Raw genomic sequence first — 20871 nt, 5'->3', positions numbered from 1 at the left:
AAAGACATTTTACTGCAAATTCCTGATTATTCCAAAGCTGTGCCTATCAACCACCTGCTCTTGGTGGGTGGAAAAAAGTTTTTCACTTCGTTCATGACACACGTTGTCAGAAGGCAGTGTGGTTCAAGCCCTGCAATAAGATCTATACGATCAGAAGAGCCCTCTCTCTCGGCCGCCAGGACTCCACGCGGGTCCTCAGCGGGGGCTGTGCTGAACAGCAGGAAGTGGGGGTGGTGGCAGAAGTGTGCGTCACGTGAGGGACCTGCTCTCTCCTACAAAAGCAGTGCGTTTGGTAGGGATGGGATCACTTCCATCAGCTTTGTTAGGGACCCACCAAGCACTGCTCCTGAGCAAGGCGCAAGGAGCCAGCTTTGCTGTCCGGAATCAAAAGGGCTTCAGATATGCACGTGTAATCCTTGCTTAAATGTTGCTTCTCCATGACCTTTTTGCCTTCCAGGGTCAGCCCCTGAAGCTGGGCTGCACACACGATATGGGGGTTACCCCCACTCCCCGGCCTGGCTGTGAGATTTATCCTGGGGGGCACAATCCCTCAGGAGGCAGCCATTCATTTCGCTAGAGGTGAGGTAAGGAAAACTCACCCACATTCTGCCTGCAGGCGCTGAGCTCATGTGACAAGCGACAAACAAGGACAGAGGTCTGGGAGCCAGCACTGCTACAATGTCTCTATGGGCCCTGGCCGTCCGTGATCGCTGAAGTCAGGCCTGGAAGTATAGGGCGGGGGCTGGACGGGGGTGCACGGGAGCCAGTATGGGCAGCATTATGGATTCTGTGCTCAGGAGATAGTGCCTCTCAGTGGCTGTGCTCCGAGTTAGGGCATGATGTTCAGATCCAGCACTATATTTCGGTATCTTTGCGCTGGAATTTGAGGCCACTGATTACAATTTTCTATTGCGAAAGAAAAACTGCAGTATTGGAGAATTTCAGATATGTATTCACACACACACACAGGCTTGCTTTTTCATCTTTTTCTCCGGGAGGCAAGTTGAGACAAGCGGCCTCTCATCCTCACGCAGGAGCGCTCAGGCACGAGGTGGCGAAGTGTTTTGTTGGTTCAAGACTTTTCTCTGCTAAGAACAGCCTGGGTCTCTTCTGACTGTAGTGGTGCCATATCGGTTCCTCTCCTGGAGGCCGCCCTTTGAGGCTCACCGCTAAAATCCCCAGAACCTCCCCCTCCGCTCTCCCCCTTCTCCTGCTCAGCCCCGGGGCAGGACAGGGCCAGCACCTTTGGACCTCTCTCTAACTCTGAGGCTACTTCCCCCTTCACCTTTCAAAGGGACCGTCCCCTTCCTGTCCTGCACTGCCTGCCACCCCTCTCCTGGGTAAGTCAACGCTCTTCTGGGTCTCCCAGTTTGCATAACCTTCCAGGCTTCATTTCCAATCAGCTCCCTAACGTGTTTTGGGACGTGGCTGCCTGGAAAGCATTGGAAACGAGGACTGGGACCGAGGGGCCTGCATTTGCGAGTGCTCCTGTGCCAACACTCTGCCTTTTAGGAAATGGTTCTGGCTTCATAAAGCCCCTGGAACACAGCACATTCGACTTGGAAGAATCCCCAAGAAAAGTTACTTAATTTTTTTCTTTTAGCATTTATTTGTTTTTGAGAGACAGAGTACGAGCAGGGGAGGGGAAGAGAGAGAGGGAGACACAGAATTTGAAGCAGGCTGCAGGCTCCGAGCCGTCGGCACAGAGCCCGACACGGGGCCCGAACTCACAAACCGCCAGATCATGACCTGAGCCGAAGTCGGACGCTTAACCGTATGAGCCACCCAGGTGCCCCAAGAAAATTTACTTTTAAAAGCAGCTTACTCTTCTGCTTTGTACTGGACAAGAGACGGTCACTGGTAACGTTTCTGTCTCTGATGGGACGGACTAAAAACGCGTGCCAGATTCGCCTGGACTCCCCTGACACTGACCTCCCACACACCTAAGTTCCTTAGCAAATTGTACTATGTGTGATTTAAAAGGCTCTTATTCTGAAATAGCCAGCGACTGAGCATAAGATAGAAGTATATATTTAAGTAGAGGTGATGCATGTGTCACCAAAGGTGATACATTGAAATGAGGCTTTTTATTTCTTGAAGATAAAATGACAACAATAATCGTAAACCCTTTGTGGGGAGGGATGCTTCGTGTTCTAGGGCACAGCAAACCCTGTCCTTCACAAGGACGACGGGCAATGGCTGTGACTTCCTCACTATAGTATTAAGAAGGTTGTTGGGGCGCCTGGGTGGCTCAATCAGTTAAGTGCCTGACTTCTGCTCAGGTCATGATCTCAGGGTTCCTGGGTTCCAGCCCCGTATTGGGCTCTGTGCTGACAGCTCGGAGCCTGGAGCCTGCTTCAGATTCTGTGTCTCCCTCTCTCTCTCTGCCCCTCCCCCGCTCACGCTCTGGCTCTTCCTCTCTCTCAAAAATGAATAAACATTAAAAAAAAAAAACTTGAAAAAAAAAGAGGGTTGTCACCTGTTGGCTCAAAGGCAGTGAAAAGCTTGTAAGAGCTAACAAATGGGGCAGACACAGCTGCTCCCATGAAAGGTGGCCCTGTATCGATGTGGGACAGTAACGTGAGCTCTGATTCAGAAACCCCCACCTGAGGACTCCCCTCCCATTCATCCAGAGGAAGTAGGATCTCACGGTTTCCAGTGCTCAGTGGACAGGCTCTGGGTTTTAGGATGCCGTCCTTCCCTCCTGCTGTCAACAGATAAGTTCGTCTACTTCATGCGGAAGCCAGGCTATGTGGTGTGCAGTCGGCTCACCACATCTTTCCCCAGCTTCCCGTAGGATGGCCACTCCTCTTGGCCACTACTCACTTATTCACCCACGCCTCTGGTTCCACGCTTCCCGAGGCCCCCCACCCAGACCTTTATCCTTTGGCTTCGATACTAAGAATTTTTCTTTTTCTTTTTCTTTTTTTCTACTGTTCTTTTCCTTACCATCTACAGAGGTTCAGATCCTCTCTATTCCGAAATTATCTTCTCCACTTGCCTGTCTCTTGAACCGCTTCTCTCTCGGGCCTTTCTCTGGCCTGTGCCTGCTCCCTCTGGAACAGCAGCCACAGGATGACCCTGGGCAAGTCCGTCCAGCGACATGCAGCCCAAACTGCCGACCCGCAGAATTGTGAGCAAAGAAAATGGTTGTGATTTTTTTAAGTTTATTTATTTTGAGAGACAGAGCACGAGCAGGGGAGGGGCAGAGAGAGCAGGGGACAGAGGACCTGAAGGGGGCTCTGTGCTGAGAGCAGGGAGCCCAATGTGGGGCTTGAACCCACGTGACCTGAGCCGAAGTCAGAGGCTCAACCAACTGAGCCACCCAAGTGCCCCCAAAACGGTGGTTATTTTTAAACCACTAAGTTTGATGTAGTTTGATAAGCAGCAATAGACAACTGATATGATAAACTGCTGAATGAATAGATCTAGGACCCACGCTTCCCAGCACGGAGGTTTCAGGATGTAAATTCTCCTCTGTGTGACGGTGTAGATGTGGACACCTCTGGGCAGCAGCCACCTCCTGAGGCAGCCAGTCTGTGATGGGGTAGCTTCGACTGTTAGGAAGTTCGTCAGATGCCACTGAAGCTTACTAGAGCTTTTGCCAAGCTGCCTCAACTCTGTTATCTTGCGTCTTCTAGACAAATTCAAACTTTCCCCCTATTTCCCACTATCTCAAATAGTTAAAAGTGGCTATTGTCTTCGCCTCCTTCCGTTTCTTTTTCTACTTCCGACAGAACAATTCTTGGTTCTTCCCGCTTTTCTTCATTGGTCACGATTTCTGGATGCTTTATCGCCATGACTGTTACCTTCAAAGTCCCTTTGGTAGAATATCTGCCATATTCTGTCATTTTATCAGCTTCTCTGCTCCTTACGAATGAGGACAAGCGAGCAGATTTTAAGTTTACTGCCAGCCCTGTCTCCTTTACTCTCACAAACCCCACAAATACAGGAGCCGCAGGTCAGTGGGACCCGTGATTATGAAACTGGAACTCCAAGAAGCAGCAGCAGAACATACTAGAAATTATATACACTGGAGGGAACTTTTTCAAGGAGGGTATTATCAAGAAGAGAAACAAAAAAGGGATACTTTCTACCACCTCAGCCAATGCTTGTTGAGCCATTGCCACTGCTCTTATGACTCCTGTTTCCGACGTTAAGCTTTTGCAAAAAATCCAATAAATAACAGTAATTGTAACCGTATTCAAACTTCAATATTCAACCTAACAGAATAAGCAAATATTTGCACTTCGATTTCCTTTGCACAAGGAAGTTATATTGTCCCGTCGCTCATCAAAGAGTGAATCAGAGGGTGAGCCTGAGTCCAAGCCACCTGACCCCACTTTTCTCCATACTACCACATTCCCTTCTGCTCCCAAATGAGCCATTTAAGAATTATGGGGTCACAGAGCAATATATCATTTCTTCTTTTAAAAATAACTACAATATAGGCTGGCCAAAAGAAGAACACATCTGGATGCCATTGCTGACTAAGGCAGCAGTGAGTCCAAAATTCCCAAGTCCACCGGGGTGGAAACCAATGGGACAGTCACAGGTCCTCACCATTTTTGCCCCCTGCCTCCACGTATTTGGCCACAAAGCTTGCAGAGATTCACATGAATCTTATACCCAGCCTGGATGGGAGGCAAACGAGAAGGGGTAAGGCATTTTTATTGGCTTACTTTTTCAGACTCCCGCCAACACTTCAGGATGAATATGTGAGCGTAGATGTCCTCCACACAGATCCAGCTGGAGAGGCTCAAGGTCGTGTCTGTCCACACCCAGTCCATCACAGCCCTCAGCTCAGTCAGAAAGGGAACGAGGCGGAACCTGCCAGAAACCACATCTTGCTAGAGAGGCAGTTGTGGGGTGGCCCCCGTCATCCTCCCAACCCCGGGAGCTCATGTAGTTCCTTATTGTTTTAGCCCCTACGACTTGGGAAAAATTCTCAAGGTGACCCTTATGGTAAAATTAACTTGGAATACAACTGCTTCTCATCTTAAGTCAACGTATGAATTAGTATTTTCCATTCTTTTTTCTGTTTTTTCTTTTTGCTGATGGTCTTAACAAATTAGGATTGCCTTTTAAGTAAGTTTGAAGGTGTCCTCTCCCATGTCTCTCATCAAAGTCTTGTGGTTTTCATGGCCCAGATCTTTTCATTTCTTTGGTTAAATTTATTTCTAAGTATTTCATTGTTTTTTGGTGCTATTATGAATGGGATAGTTTTCTTTATTTTTTCTTTTCCGATGTTTTGTTTTTAGCGTATGGAAACACCATTGATTTCTGCATGTTGGTTTTATATCCTGCAACTTTACGATGAATTGATTACTTACAACCGTGTTTCGGTTGATTCTTTAGGATTTTCTACATTTAAGGTAATATCTTCTGCAAAAAGACCCATCATTTTACATTTTAAAACGTGTATGTGTTTATGTTATGAGAATCTGTCGGTCGCGGGATTATTGAGTACTGGGGTTTTGCTGTTGAATGAGCTAGGAAAAGTTGTACACCTGATACGTGAAAGCTGAGGGGAGATGAGAGATGTCAGAGGGAGCAGGACATGGGGTTGGGGGCACACAGTAGACTTAGTAGATGGCGGACTGAGTAGCTGCCTCAGGTTAATAAGATTCTGGCCTTACGTTCTCATATTTGGGAATGGGTTGGCGTGGGCTCCTCTCTGGCCTAGGAACTATTCCCTGTTTCTTGACTAACACAGAGCTTCTCCCAGCTGGAGACCTAGGTTCACCCTAGGCTCTTCAGAGCAGCTTGGGTTATACTCGGAAATTCTCCCCAAGGCCACTCAGCTCTGCCAAGTGAACACTAATCCAGCCCATTGAAGAAATATCAGGCCATACACAGAGAACACCACTAAGTGACTGACCGAGCACACTCAACACCTCTTCTGTGACTAAGTCACCTGCCGCCAGGTCTGGTACAACCAAGGAGCCAGCGGTGCCATGAGCAGCCTCACCTTCCGGGCTGTGGTATGATCTTCATTGGAACAGAGAGGAGATACTACCAACGAAATTCTTACACGGAAGAGCCGATAGGCCTTGCCTAGTAGCTAACTTACTACCAGGGACAAACAAGTCATGTGGCATTCAGGTTGACGTTAGGTGGAATAAATGGCCCTCTTCAACGGAGGAACTCATTGTATACGCAAAATTCCAAGGGGATCTTCAAATAGTACAAATGCCGAATTTCTGTTCCATTGTGCCCAGAAATACATTAATACCTAAGGATCGTGTATCCCTGGTTTTCATCCTGAAATGTTAGCACGGTAATTATGCAGGATCCAGTAATAGAAAATTAACCCATGTGGATAATTCTAGAACTCCATGCTGACCAGGTGTGCGGCAACTACACCTAGAAAGGCTATTTCAAGAGGCGTATCTGTCTTTTACCAAAAGTCTTAAGAGTTCTGTGATGATCTAAATTGCCCCACCAGCCTTTTTTCACCTTCCTGTTTCTTCCCAAGGAAACAAGTGCCTTTCTATTGCCAGCCTCCCCTCTGTGAGTGACTGTGACAACACAGAGCGTCCTTCCTTACCCTTGAAACAAGAAGAGGTTGACATAATTGTAGCTCTTGGTGAGGAAGTTTCCAAGGACTCGCGTTGGGTAGCCACAACGGATTTGGTAGGCAGACAACCCAAAGTAAACACATTTCACAAAGTACCAAAGCTGAGCAACCAGGTTCTGGCTGAATTTCCTAAAGCGCAAAAACATAAAAGTGAAATAATGGAATATTCTTCTGGTATAAGAGCATACCAGTTTCGGATTCAAAAAAAAAAGTCGAATTGCCCCTCTGGCATGTAGAGCCAGTTCAGTCAAGTGTAAGGAATTCTCTGCACCTAGTAGTAGATCACTTTGAAGGCAAACAGCAGGGTAAGAAAGTCTCCTAATTAAAAACAATTCTACAAATGGTGCCTCCAGTGTGTTAGTGCATAATTCAGTTGTTTAGGCCATGAATGAACTAATTTCTTTTTTTTTATTTTTTTTATTTTTTTTAAACTTTTTTTTTTTTTTCAACGTTTATTTATTTTTGGGACAGAGAGAGACAGAGCATGAACGGGGGAGGGGCAGAGAGAGAGAGGGAGACACAGAATCGGAAACCAGCTCCAGGCTCTGAGCCATCAGCCCAGAGCCCGACGCGGGGCTCGAACTCCCGGACCGCGAGATCGTGACCTGGCTGAAGTCGGACGCTTAACCGACTGCGCCACCCAGGCGCCCCTGAACTAATTTCTTTTTAAGTGCATTTACTAATGAACATTTTCTCACAATGTGAAAGATGCTGCTACCGTGATCCAAATTAAAGTTCATCAAAAAGATGTTTTTTTTTTTTTTTTTTTACTTCAAAGGACCTGTAATTTGGAAGATGTAGGAGGAGGTATCCTGAGGAATGAATCCCCCCCTTTTTTGCTATCCATCTATAAAGGCAGGTCGTGGATTAACAAAGTTTCAACACCCTTGGTTCCAGTTGTGTTTATAACCTATTGCGTTTGTTCCTCAAGCCATCATGTTCAAGACGTCTGTCTTCATTTGAAGACTTTCCCTAGCTCTGAAAATCTATGATTCCCTGATCTAACATTCTTTTCTCCAATGACATCTTCAGCAGTCGAAATGGTAGTCCCTTTTGCCAAGACTTCTGTACCATCTTCCCTGTGTTTAAAGTTAAGAGCAACACTTAAAGCTTCCTCTTTATTCCTCTTTATTTTATGTTTCAGATTCGTCATCTTAACTTTTAATTCTGACATTAGAAGAAGACATGTGTTATTTTTTTTTTTTTAACTGAAAATACTATTTAGTTGACCAGATCTAAGAACCAGCCGGGGATGCACTGGCCCATGTATCTCAGGGACCTAGGGACCTCTACGTGGATCTCAACAACTGGAAATCTTAAAAGTATTTCTTAGAAGTGTCTTGCCCTGTAGAGAAACCAGCTTTGGTATTTCAGGTCCTAATGTGTTAAATACACTTGACCATGATCTAGCACTTGACAAGTTATTAATAAACATATCAGAACTTTACAGAGAGCCAATATCAACTATTCCTTCCCTCTCCCTTTCTAGGGACTGTCTCTATTGGTGTAATAGTAAGAAAGAACATTCTTTCAGCTTTCCAGGGAAATGTCCTTGGATTTTACAAATAATTTATATGAAAACTGCATGAGGAAAAATTGTTATCTATCAAAATAATAATCAAAATTACAAAACTGTGGGGCGCCTAGGTGGTTGAGTTGGTTGAGCGTCCGACTTCGGCTTTGGTCATGATCTCACAGCTTGTGAGTTCGAGCCCCACGTCGGGCTCTGTGCTGACAGCTCAGAGCCTGGAGCCTGCTTCGGATTCTGTGTCTCCCTCTCTCTCTGCCTCTAACCCACTCGCATCCTGTCTCTGTCTCTCTTAAAAATAAATAAACATTAAAAAAAAGTTATAAAACTGTGTTGTCTTCTATCCCTTATAAAAGGACCAACCCATGTTGTGATGAGTACCGGGTGTTGTATGTAAATTTCAAAATCACTAAATCATACATTTGAAACTAATATTACACTGTATGTTATGTTAACTAACTGGAATTTAAATAAAAACTTGAAAAAATAAATGAACATTTCCCTTCCTTCAACCTTAAAGTGATTCAACTTGGAATAAGTTAATCAGTAGTTCCTGAAGTAATCCTGTTAAATCTAATAGGAACATTAAGGTTGTCCCACAGTGAAGGACTTTTTCTTTTGGTGGTCTCTCCATGCTTTATTACTAGCAGCTGGAGTTATGCCTTACTCACCAATCTGTCCCCCACGGCACCAGCCACACAGCACTTTGTAGACTATAGGCAACCACTGAAAGTTTGTGGACTAAATAAATCACGTGCCCACACACAGAAAAAATCACTTATCAGATGAATTATTTAAAATATTGGAGCTTCCTGATGCTGAATATTATAACTGGTGGCCATAATTTTTTTTTCTGTATAGTTTCAACTCCTAATCTGTTCCTTCTCTTATTCTTTTCCTGTTTTGAAAAGGATTTAGATAACTATTAATGACTGCTTTCTTTTGCACAGTAATGAGTAAAATTTTTAGCAACAATATCTGGAGGAGGAAAAACGAATCTGGGATGTTAACAAGTGATGGCAGCATGGCTTGAAATGACATGAAATTATATTGTCACTGACATGCTGGCAATGTAGACTCAAGTCTCACCAATCCTAATATATCTTGCATTAAATGTCCAAAAATAAAGATAGGGTAATCTATTGCACTAGGAATGACCATTAGGTGAGTCTCAAAAGTGAGATCCAATGAGACAGAAATGATCTCTGTGGCCTTTTTTTTTTTTTTTTTTTTGGTAATATTTATAGCAGCTTTATTTGTAATTGCCAAAGAACTATAAACAACCCCAATGTCCTTCAACTTTTGTATATTTAAACACTCTTTGGTACATTTACATGATAGAATACTACTGACCAACAAAAAAATAGTTAAGTACTGATACATGCAACAACATGGATGAATGTCAAATATATTATGCCAAGTGAGAAAAGCCAGCCTTAAAAGCCATAGGACGTGTGATCCATTTAAATGACATTCTGAGAAAGGCAAAATTGTAGGGACAGAAAATGGATGTACCAGAAGCTAGAGGTGAGGGATAAGCCTCTGTCTACAAAGGGCATAGGAGATTTTATATATAACATTATATAATATATATAATATAATTATACTAATTATACTAATATAACATTATATTAGTCTTAGGTGTGCAGCTATGGGCATAGTGTTAGTATTTATCATAGTGCCTCAATCTCTGGAATCCCATCATGTGGTCCTTCCCAGATGGGGATAGGTCTCTGCTTTATTCACGTTAGTGTTATGCCCCTTTTCACCTGGTCTACTGCCCTGGACATAGCAGGTACTCAATAAATGAGAAACTGAGTTGAAGTTTTCATTAATTCAGGTATTATAACAAACATTCCAGCTCTATTCGGTTTGCAAGGTATTGTTGCTTAATCCTCAGAACCTGTGAATATATTACCTTTCATTTTTAAAAAAAAAATTTTGTTTATTTAATATTGATTCATTTTTGAGACACAGAACATGAGTAGGGGAGGGGCAGAGAGACAAGGAGACACAGAATCTGAGGCAGGCTCCAGGCTCTGAGCTGTCAGCACAGAGCCTGATGTGGGGCTCAAGCTCACGAACTGTGAGATGATGACCTGAGCTGAAGTAGGACACTTAACCAACTGAGCCACCCAGGTGCCCCTGTTAACTTTCAAAGAAAAAGAAGGCTTTATAGTTGAGATTAGATTCCTTGAAGTAGGGAGAGCGCCTAGGTTGTCCAGGTGGGCTGAATCTAATCAATGAGCTCTTAATGGAAGAAATCTTTCTCAGCTGCGGTCAGAGGGAACCATGATGGTGGAGGAAGGGAAAGAGTGAAGCAATGAGAAGAGGACTGCACTCACTGATGTTGGCTTTGAAGACTGAGGCCGGGCCATGAGCCAAGGAAGGCTAGCACCTCAAGAAGCTAGAAAAGACGAGGAAAGGGATTCTCCCCTAGAGCCTTTAGAAAGGAATGCAGCCCTGCCTACCCCTTGATTTTAGTCCAGCGTAAGATGATAAATTCATTCTGTTTTAAGCCCTAAGTTCGTGGCAATTTGTTACAGCATCAATTGGAAACTCATACCAGCAGGAATAACCCAACTATTTGGTAATTTGATCCTGCTGAAGGATTCTCCATGGCTTCTCCATTGCCCTGTTTCTGGAAACACCAGTCTCTATGAACTTTTCTATCAGGACATGGCAACATCCATGCTCTGGAACTCTGTTCTGGGGATGGAAAAATCAAATCCTTTTCACAACTGCACAACGAATTGTAGGTTGTATTATTTCAAGAAATCTGCTTGGTAGTGAGCACCCCCCCCCCCCATGGGAGGTGGGGTGTAGCATACAGTAGGGTCAAGAGGTCTGTGATTGGGATCTGGTCTCACCACTAGCCAACTGAGTGACTTTGGGGACACCACTCTTCTGTATGGGTTTTACCTATCTTCATCTGTGAAGTTAGCAGGTCTAGAAAGCTTTTTAAGGTCCCTTTCATCTCTGAAATTAAGAGTTTCTAGGAAGGCTGGTGGAGAATGCCCATTGATGCTCTTAAATGTCACAGAAATAACATTCATCATCTAACTACCATGGCTTTTGAATGTGGTTTACTTCTCTGAGTTGATATGTATATAGAATTATTTATAGAGAAAAGCGTATTTATTCCACTTTAAAGACTAACAAATAAGATCCACAATGTCCTTACAAAGTATTTTAACAAAATACTAGTGTTTTAACAAAAAGCTTGCCTTAATCTGAATTATTTTTATCAGCTGAGGTATGTTTACTCTCCCCATACGCAGTATAGTGTGAAGGACCTACTTGGCTGTTGGTATTTTTCTGGGTAACAATTCTTTATTGACTTAGTTTTACTTCAGACTCATGGGAAATATCCTAACTCCATTTTTGCTTTTACAATATTTGCATTGCCACCAAAATCAAAAGGTCACAGCCTAACCATCCAGGTGAGAGTAGACAGGTAGCTGAAGCATTGTCAGGAGAGAGCTGAATTTCCTCATTAAGAATGCCATTTGAGTCAAGTTATGAACCACATAAGTGAGAGCAGTTTTCATTACTTTCTAGTCACTCTTCGGAAAATGGCATTGGCCAGCCAGATTACCATGTTATTCACAAGGCTTGGCCAGGAATGACCCTTGAGGTATGATAAAAAGATCAGCTTCTTGTAAAACATGAAGACTTTTAATGATATGTTCATTAAAAAGATCATTCCTATTACATTATATGGGTGCTTCCATGTCCCCTTCTGTTCACCCTTTGTTCCCATAATGTCCTATTTATAGCAGTCTCCCTTGTTTCTCTTTCATTCATTGGCGCATCCATTTGTTCATGCGTTTGGCACCGACTCGGTCCCAAGTAGTGTTTCTGGTGGAAGCAACCTGGGAAATCTAAAGGGTGAGGAGGAAGAGTGGGTTGGAGGCAGGAGAGAAGGGCAGTGAACAAGGTCCCATGAGGTGTAGGAGGACATGGCGCCCTCAATATGACTGGACCTTAGAGCTCAAGGAGACAGGGAAAGGCAGCAGACAGCCACCTCCAAGGATCTCACTGGCCCTTTCCCCATTGAACTTTAGGCTGCTCTTTTTATGTCCCACTTTCTCATAGGACATAGTCTGAGAGCCTCTCATTCTCTTAGCAGTGCCTGTAAGACCATCTCTGGTTCATCTCTGTCTACTAAGGGGTAGAGACAATCACAATGGAAGGCCTCTGGTTTTCTCAGATCGCCAAGGTCATCACTTCTCCCACCCTGAAAAACCCGATTTCTATGAATGCGTACGAACACACAATGAAAATGTGTTTGAGGAATCAGTTCACGTTTTGAGCCACACTGAATTTGATAGTGATGAAGATCTCTAACTTTTCCAACCCATGGTGCTGTTCGGCCGTGCCTCTGCCTGTACCTGGTGATTTTGTTGTGGTGATGTGTATGGCATGATAACCTCCTGGAACATATTTGCGTTAAAGTGGGAGCGTGCCTCCGGCTTCCACCTTACCTCTCAGTCACACCAGGCAAGATGAAGAACATCCAGAAGTGAATTCCAAACACAAGAATGACCTGGAAAATGACCTTTCCCAGGACGGTCTTCCTGAGGTATAGTGCTCGGTCCACGACCATGGTTCCAAACTGAATTAGGACCATCACCAAAAAAGGCCCAGGCACCTGGTCCTCTGACAGCGAAGAGGTGATGTCTGCTGCTGCTGAGTGTTTCTGGGAAGGAAACAACAGGTTTAGGCACGAGTGGCACTTCACAGGACAGCATCGCTCTTACTCGTTAGAAGTGTGGTGGCCTTCACCCCCCAACCTACCCCAAAGGCCCAGAAGCCAAAGACGATGATGACAAAGTCAACAGTGTCAGCCAGGAACATGAGCACATACACATCGGTCACAGCACTGTAGTCTGGATGGATGAGGTTGTAGAAGAACTGTCTGATGGGCACATATATTTGCAAAGTCCTGCAAAACAGAGACCCCCAGCACTTGCTTCAGGAGGGGCAGGATGGGAGGGATGACCGGGTATTTCCATCATTCCATTCCTCCGTATCCCTCTCTCCCAGCAGGTCACACCTCCCTTTTCAGCCCCAGCAGAGCCCAGTGTGGGGTGGGGAGGCTTCTGCTCTAATGGCAAGTGCAGACACATTCAAGTGCCTTCCTTGGCACTCTGCCTCCTTGTGCTGATGAGACCACAGGCCTCCTCTGTTGTTCGAAGCACAAGAGAATGGTCGAAAGCCCCAGAAATGAGGTGTTGGGTTTGTCACCTGATTCAATTACTCCCTGCCTGTGAGCCCCTGAGCATGCTACTTGCTTCTCTGTGTTTTTGTTTCCTCTGTTGTAAAACCCCACAGGGCTGGGGTGAGAATTAGATGGGACTACATAATGGTGCTTGGACCTGGAGTCTGACTTGAGCACCCTGTACACATTAGGTAGCCTCTGCTCCTCCCCTTTATGGGTCCTGTGCCCCTTCTGATTCCTACATAGTGCCCTGGGCTTTTGACTACATCTTGTTCTGTCCAGCCTCTGCTCTGTCTTCCTTGTTTTCTGGGTTCTGCCTTCAATTCAAGGCCATGTTCATGTTGGATGGCCCTCCTGGTCTCAGAGGCCACATTCAAGGCCAGCCTTGCCTAACCTCCTCCATTCCCATTGCTTGTCTGCTGCCTGTCAAGGTCCCTGGCACTGGAGGAGGGGCTCATGCATTTTGCTGGAGACCAGCTGTGTGCCAGTGAACCTCAGTTTCCCCTCTCCAGGATGAGAGTGTTTCTCTAACCTTCCAACTTTGATATCATACACCTCTCTGTCTAGGTGGGATTTAGCATGATGATGCTTGGAAATACATACTATGAATCCTTGAAATTACTTATTCTATTCAAATAAGAAACCTATGTTTATAAATGTAATGGATATACAAATGAATCACACTGAAAAGTGATTTTTAAAAACAATACATTACCTCACACAAAAAGACAGAAAAATAGCATGTTGGTGAGGAAGTGGAGAGAAGGGAACCCTCGTGCACCGTTGGTGGGAATGCAAATTGGTGCAGTCACTGTGGAAAACAGGATGAAGGCTCCCCTCCAAATTTAAAAAATAGAACTACAATATGATACAGCAATTCTACTTCTGGGTATTTATCTGAAGGAAATGAAAACACTAACTCAAAAAGATCTCTGCACACCAGGTTCAGTGCAGCATTATTTATCATAGCCAACTCATGGCCCCCAAGTGTCCCTCAATGGATGAATGGATAAAAAAAATGTGTGTGTGTGTGTTTGCACAGTGGTATATAATGAAGTATATATATTATTGGGATGAATACACACACACACACACACAAACACACACACACGGAACAAGTCTGAGAAAGTCAAATAACATATGATATCACTAATACGTGGAATCTAAAAAAAATAAAAATGAAGAACCCACACTCAGAGATACAGAGAACAAATAGGTGATTGCCATGAAGGAGGGTTGGGCAAAAGGGTGAAGGGGGTCAAAGCATACAAAGTTCCAGTTATAAAGTTAGTCCTGGGTGCACAGCATGGTGACTGCAGTTAATAATCCTGCACTTTACATTTCATTAAAAAAATTTTTTTTAAGTTTCTTTATTTTGAGAGACAGAGAGAGCAGAGGAGGGGCAGAGAGAGAGAGAGGGAGAGAGAGAAACCCAAGCAGGCTCCACGCTGTCAGCGAGGAGCCTGATGTGGGGCCTGAACTCATGAGCCGTGAGATCATGACCTGAGCCAAAACCAAGAGTCAGACGCTTAACCAACTGAGCCACCCAGGTGCCCCATGTACTTCACATTACAAAGCTGCTAGGAGAGTAAATCTTGAAAGGTCTCATCATAAGAAAAAATCTGTAAGTACAGGTGGTGATTAATGTTGACTATTGTGATCATCCCACAACGTATACATCTATCAAATCATTATATTGCATGCCTGAACTTAATTTATATGTCAATTACATCTCCATTAAGAACAATATAATAACAAGTCATTTTCTTATGCCTTAAGCAGATGATGTTTGTGATAGAGAGGTAACTTCTCTGCTCTGCACCCCTGGTTTATATGAAATAATTGATATCAGCTCCCTGACCCTAAAATAAAACACCCCACACCAAGTGTCTTCATGGACTCACTTCTTTATGGTAAATGCTTTTGCTTTGATTAAATGTTCTTGAAGCTTTTCCATATAAAGTTCCCTTTTACTTTTCTGCTTGATGCTCAAAACACTGCTTCCTTTTTGACTGCTGTTTCGGGTGCTTGTGCTGCCTAGAGACAGAAAAAAACCCAAGATGTGCTGAGTTACAGGTTTGTTGACATAAACACCACAGAAGCCCCTGGAACCCACAGAGCAGAGGATGGCTTGAAGCAGATTGAGAGGGTGACTATATACGATGGACTGTAAGAATAGTGACTGGGGATTTGCAATCTGCAGTTTCAACTCTGCCTCCACAGGGAAATGTATTTGGGTTTCTACACCCAACACTGGCTCCTTCTGGGGTTGTTATGCCATCTTTTGTTTTTTTTAGGTTTATTTATTTATTTTGAGGGAGAGAGAGAGAGAGAGAGAGAGAGGGAGCTCAAGCAGGGGTGGGGCAGAGAAAGGGCACAAGAGAGAATCCTGAGCAGGCTCCATTCTACCAGTGCAGAGCCTGACATGGGGCTCAAACCCATGAACCCAGAGATCAAGACCTGAGCCGAAAGCAAGAGTTGGATGCTTAACAGACTGAGCCACCCAGGCGCCCCTGTTATATGATCTTTATTCCAGGAAGAAATAGATTGGAAGAATAGTTTTTATCGTGCTAAACGGGGTCTCAGGTTGTGGGTTTTCCAGATTGGGTCCATGCCCCATGCCTTTTTCATGTCCAGATTTCTCTAACTGTAAAACGCATATGGATGACTGCTGGTGCCTGCCTGAAAAGTGGATTCTGAAGATGAATACACGGGTGTTTCGAAAGCTTCAGGCAGGAGCACTATAAATACAAAAGCCCAGTTTCTCCAAGAGTGGAAACTGGAGAGCTTATCCACCTGCTGATAATACCCAACTATTTAGTTAGAAATTAACTAGCTTAGGGAATAAATAGGTGGTTTTGCTAAAAGTTTCCACTGATAAAATCTAAAAATATTTTCAAAATAAATTGTGATTTATAGCATTCTGGACACACCCTGAAACATCTCATATCTCTGGATATGATTTAAAAACTAGCATGTGCCCAGCGCTTACTATACGAGGCAGTGTGCTGGCCACTTTTCACAACGACCCCAAATCCTCGTCCTGGGAAGGAATCAGATGTTTTAAAGAACGATACGGCTGCCCCAGGTCACACAGTTGAGCTACGAACTGAACTTGAGCCTGTGATGTCAAAGCACTTTCTTCTCACATCACCACATCTGTCTCCTTGAGAGCACCCCGTAAACGCCCCTGCCCAAGACCCAGTGGCACCGGAACAAGCAGAAAACTCAGAGTTTTTCCAGCCTAAGGAAATCATGCGATAGATACCTCTTTTGGACCTATTGGAAGAAAAGCTGGATCTGGGCGATATCTGGGAGCTACTGCCCGATCGCTTCCTCCGGATGGCCGTGGGCTGCTCCGGGAAGGACACGTGCACCGACTCCGCTGACGCGGCCAGGTTGATGGATTTCAGAGAATCAGAGGAGGCTCTCCTGCCACCACTGAGGGACAGCTCATCATCCGACTCTTCCTTGTCTGTGCCACTGTCGGTGATGTCATCTTCATCCCATAAGCCGTGGCACTGAGAAAGCATAAGGGACAACTCACACGGCCATTCCCGGTGAGGTAGCATCGCATCCCCCACGATTAGAAAGGCAAATGTGAAACACGGTGACTGTGGCTGTGATATTGCATCATAAAACTGACATATGCTAGATAGTTAGAATTTAAATGTTCTCACAAAAAAGAAAGAAAGAAAAAGAAGAAAGAAAGAAAGAAAGAAAGAGAAAGAAAGTAAGAGGGAGGGAGGGAGGAAGGAAGGAAGGAAGGAGAGAAGGAAGGAGAGAAGGAAAGAAGGAAGGAAGCAGGGTGGGGGATGGGAGGAAGGGAGGAAAAAAAATAATGAAAAAGAAAACAGATATATACGGGAGGCGATGGGAACTAATGAACCCTATGGAGGTGATCCTTTCACTGTGTCTACGTAAAACACATCACCACAATGTATACACTTTAAATATATTACAATTATTTTTGTCACTCATACTGCAATAAAGCAGAAAAAGGATTGGAAAATGAAGGGACTCTAGGAAAGCTTATTATCTAGATGTTTATGATAGTCCCAGAGAGCGGGGACGGGCTGGTGCAGATCATGAGTTTGGCTAATTGACATGGATGCAGATCATGTCTGGCAGATGGAGTAAAGGCGAAGTTATAATCACTTAACTCGTTCCTGAGGGAAAGCACTTTCTAGAACATATTTCTCTGTGTTTACAAGTAGCATTTTAAATATCAGTGGGTGAATTTAGCCCCACCGTCCATGTTCACCAAATACCTACACTTGAATGCAAATGCTGTGTCTCCCTGAACAGCCACGGTAAGCTGTGAACCCCTGCATCACCCACGGCTGGGTCAGGAACAGAGCTGCAAATACTCTACTCAAAAAATGTTGGCCCACATATGAGACAGAGATTGTGATGCACTCTGTAGAGCCTGCATTTTGCTTCAAAGAAATGGGCAAAAGGGGCTGGTAGGACAGCAGGAGGAAGGATAGCAGGAGAGGCTGAGAAAAACCAGGGGTCTTGCTGGTGCAAGAGGTTACCTGGACAGCAAATCCACCTTACAATGACCTTGCTGCCATTTCTTGAAGCTCCCCAGGGAGCCCACTGCCTCCTGAGTTCCCAGACTGCCAGGCTATGCATTTATTCCCCAGGAGCTCACCCAGTCCTCCCTCTGACACATGCTCTAGAGGATAAGAGCTCCAGTCCAATTTGCCAAAATTCAGTTGGTCAAAAAATAACTTGGAGCATGATCAACTCATTAAAAGACAATGTCACCTAATACACAGATTATTCTTTTATTTTTAATTTTTAAAAGTTTATTTATTTATTTTGAGGTGGGGAGGGGCAGAGAGAAGGGGAGAGAGAAAATCTAAAGCAAGCTTCATGCCCAGTGTGGAGCCTGACGTGGGGCATGATCCCATAAACCATGAGATCATGATCTGTACCAAAATCAAGAGTCTGACACTTAACTGACTGAGCCACCCAGGCGTCCCTATTCTTAAATATTAATGGGTATATTATTTCAAAAAGAAAAGTCAGTGGATGCATTCTTGAAAACATAACAAACATTCTAGATTTTCCTAATGGGACTTTCCAACTTATATTGATTTCTTTTAAATCATTTTTTGTCTTTTAAATCGTTTTAAAAGTTGTTTTCTCTTTGGCCAACATTGGAACATGTTTAGATTCTTTTACTACTTTCATAGTAGTGTATTTGTCAGTGAATTCTTCCAATTATTTATAAGATCTATAGCAATTCATACCAAATAGGATAGTTTTAACCACATTTGAAATTTCCACGTAGTTTGAACTGTTTGGTTTCCTAGATTTCCAGAGCTGTAGGGTAGTTTTGTCTCCTTATGAAAAGATTTGTTATTCTAAAAATGATTTTTCGTATCATTAGCCAAAATTTCAGCATAAGAGTACCTCAAATACATTCACCATAGATATGAAATTTTCTAAGAAACCAGAGTAAGTATATCAATAGGAAACGCCAAAATTTTGTTTATTCTATGCTTTAAATATTCAACTGTAGCTGCTAAACCACTGAAATATTAATGAGAAGGCAGCAAAATGCCTAAAGGTTTATATATACATTTTTTAAATGATGTGAAAAAGGATACAAGTTGCAAGAGAGTCGTGAAGTGACCAAATGTATACAATCATGTCTTTTTTTTTTAAACGGAGGTGTAGTGGACATACAACATAATACCACCATGTCTTAAATGCAGAAATTTAAACTTCAATTTCTAGAACTGAAAACATAATGTTAACACATTTGTTAATATATTCATAACAAGAATTAGTAAACTGCATGAATTCAGGTAATTTATCAGAAGAACTAGAAAATTCAGGCAAACTCAGTTTTGGCTAAGTGGTTTCCTTGGATAACATACCTTTGCAAGGTTATGCATTTTCTCTAACATAATTCCCACAAATATGGATTAATTATGATATGTTCATAATAGAAGTAGAAATATGGGGGAATTCTCTTCCAGGTTTGTTACAGTTTCCCTTATTGAGCCCCATATGCCTTGGCCTCATCGCCAATCGTAATGTTCAGGTTCTCCACGAGTATCACCCGGGGCTGCAATGATCAACATGACCCGGTTAAGTGTTAACGTGCAGTACCTTCAAAATGGACCGATGGAAGAAAAGAGCCAAGAGCTGAATGAGATCATAAAGGACGTAGCCTTCTTTCTTCTCCACTCCTATGATATTCGGTGGGTGGAAAGGTTTATCTTTGTTCAATTCCACGTTCTTGTTCCAGGGAAAGAAGCCAAATTGGAAGAAATACTTGACCACAATTGCCACCTACATGCAGATGATGGAAAAAAAAAAAAATCACTCCTTTTAAGAATGGTTCTATATGAAAAATAGTGATATAAAAGCTAAGAAAAAGATCATTTCACAGTTTTGGTGATAAGATCACACACAATGATGTGGAAAAATAACATTATCATTCGTACATGGACTTTAGACCAAGAGCAATATCTTACCGCTGCCAGGGCAGGACTGCAGATACATCAGAGCCGGCCAGGTTACTCACGGCACCTACTTATGATTTTTTCTATTTTTCAGGACTTGGCTAGTTTATGCTGATTTAATAAGGTTTAATTACTCAGCTATTAAGATACGGTAACGAGGACAAACTTGAACAAATTCTATATTTTACATATAGCTTTCATTTGTAATCTTCCTGAGCATCTCAGGCAGTTTTGATGCCCATTTTCATTTTCCTTTGACCTCTTTGTTCTCACCATTAAAACAAAATTTTTTTAATGTTTTATTTTATTTTTGAGAAGCAGAGGGGGTAGAGCGTGAGCGGGGGAGGGGCAGAGACCGAGGGAGACGCAGATTCTGAAGCAGGCTCCAGGCTCTGCACTGTCAGCAGAGTCCGATGCAGGGCTCGAACCCACAAACCGCGAGCTCATGACCTGTGCCGAAGTCAGATACTTAACCGACTGAGCCACCCAGGTGCCCCTGTTCTCACCATTTCGTTGCTCCCTGGAAGTTCTCCTTAAGAAGAAATAAAAAGAAATAAAAACTTGCCGGTTGTGGTGACTAGTTAAGGGTACAAATGTTGGGGAGAAGCGGTCTGTGACAAAGACACATGAGAAAATTGACAGGCCTCATCTAAACATCCCTCTGACAGCTGGGTCACCGGGAATTAATTGCAATTCATGCAATTCATCCATAAAAAATATTTTTCGAAGTCCTCTTCTGACCTAGAGTCACTTTGCCCTCCTCCCGTCTCTCTCCTTCTTATAGCCAAGCTTCCGCAAAGAACAGTCCTGTGTTTCTGACCATGCTGAGCAGCACTGCCACAAACGGATGCCAGAGCAGATACCTGAAGACTATCTTTGCCTCTTTCCTTCTCACTCGCACCCCCAACCCGTTTGGGTCACTTACTAAAACTCCTCATTTACCCCATTCATCTTCAGCCTCGTGGCCATTGGGTCAGTTCACATCCCATGACCTCTCAGCGTCTTTTCAAAAACTTTCATACCAACGGGAGAAAGTCCTGAGCATACACCCTGT

The 20871-nt window shown here is 43.7% G+C and overlaps 1 protein-coding gene across 1 annotated transcript in view; it reads right to left on the bottom strand.

Moving 5' to 3' along the window:
• Positions 1-20871, bottom strand: part of PIEZO2 (piezo type mechanosensitive ion channel component 2) — a 456739-nt gene that overhangs the window by 9991 nt on the left and 425877 nt on the right. Inside the window, 7 exon segments of the mRNA XM_040479417.1 lie at positions 4683-4830; positions 6551-6709; positions 12596-12810; positions 12909-13056; positions 15237-15369; positions 16601-16853; positions 19462-19644. Of these exon segments, the coding sequence (XP_040335351.1) occupies positions 4683-4830; positions 6551-6709; positions 12596-12810; positions 12909-13056; positions 15237-15369; positions 16601-16853; positions 19462-19644 (1239 nt within the window).

The sequence above is a fragment of the Herpailurus yagouaroundi genome, unplaced genomic scaffold (genome assembly GCF_014898765.1).
Source record: "Herpailurus yagouaroundi ecotype Mexico unplaced genomic scaffold, PumYag 142, whole genome shotgun sequence".
NCBI lineage: Eukaryota > Metazoa > Chordata > Mammalia > Carnivora > Felidae > Herpailurus > Herpailurus yagouaroundi.
This window is presented reverse-complemented; position numbering and strand designations above follow the sequence as displayed.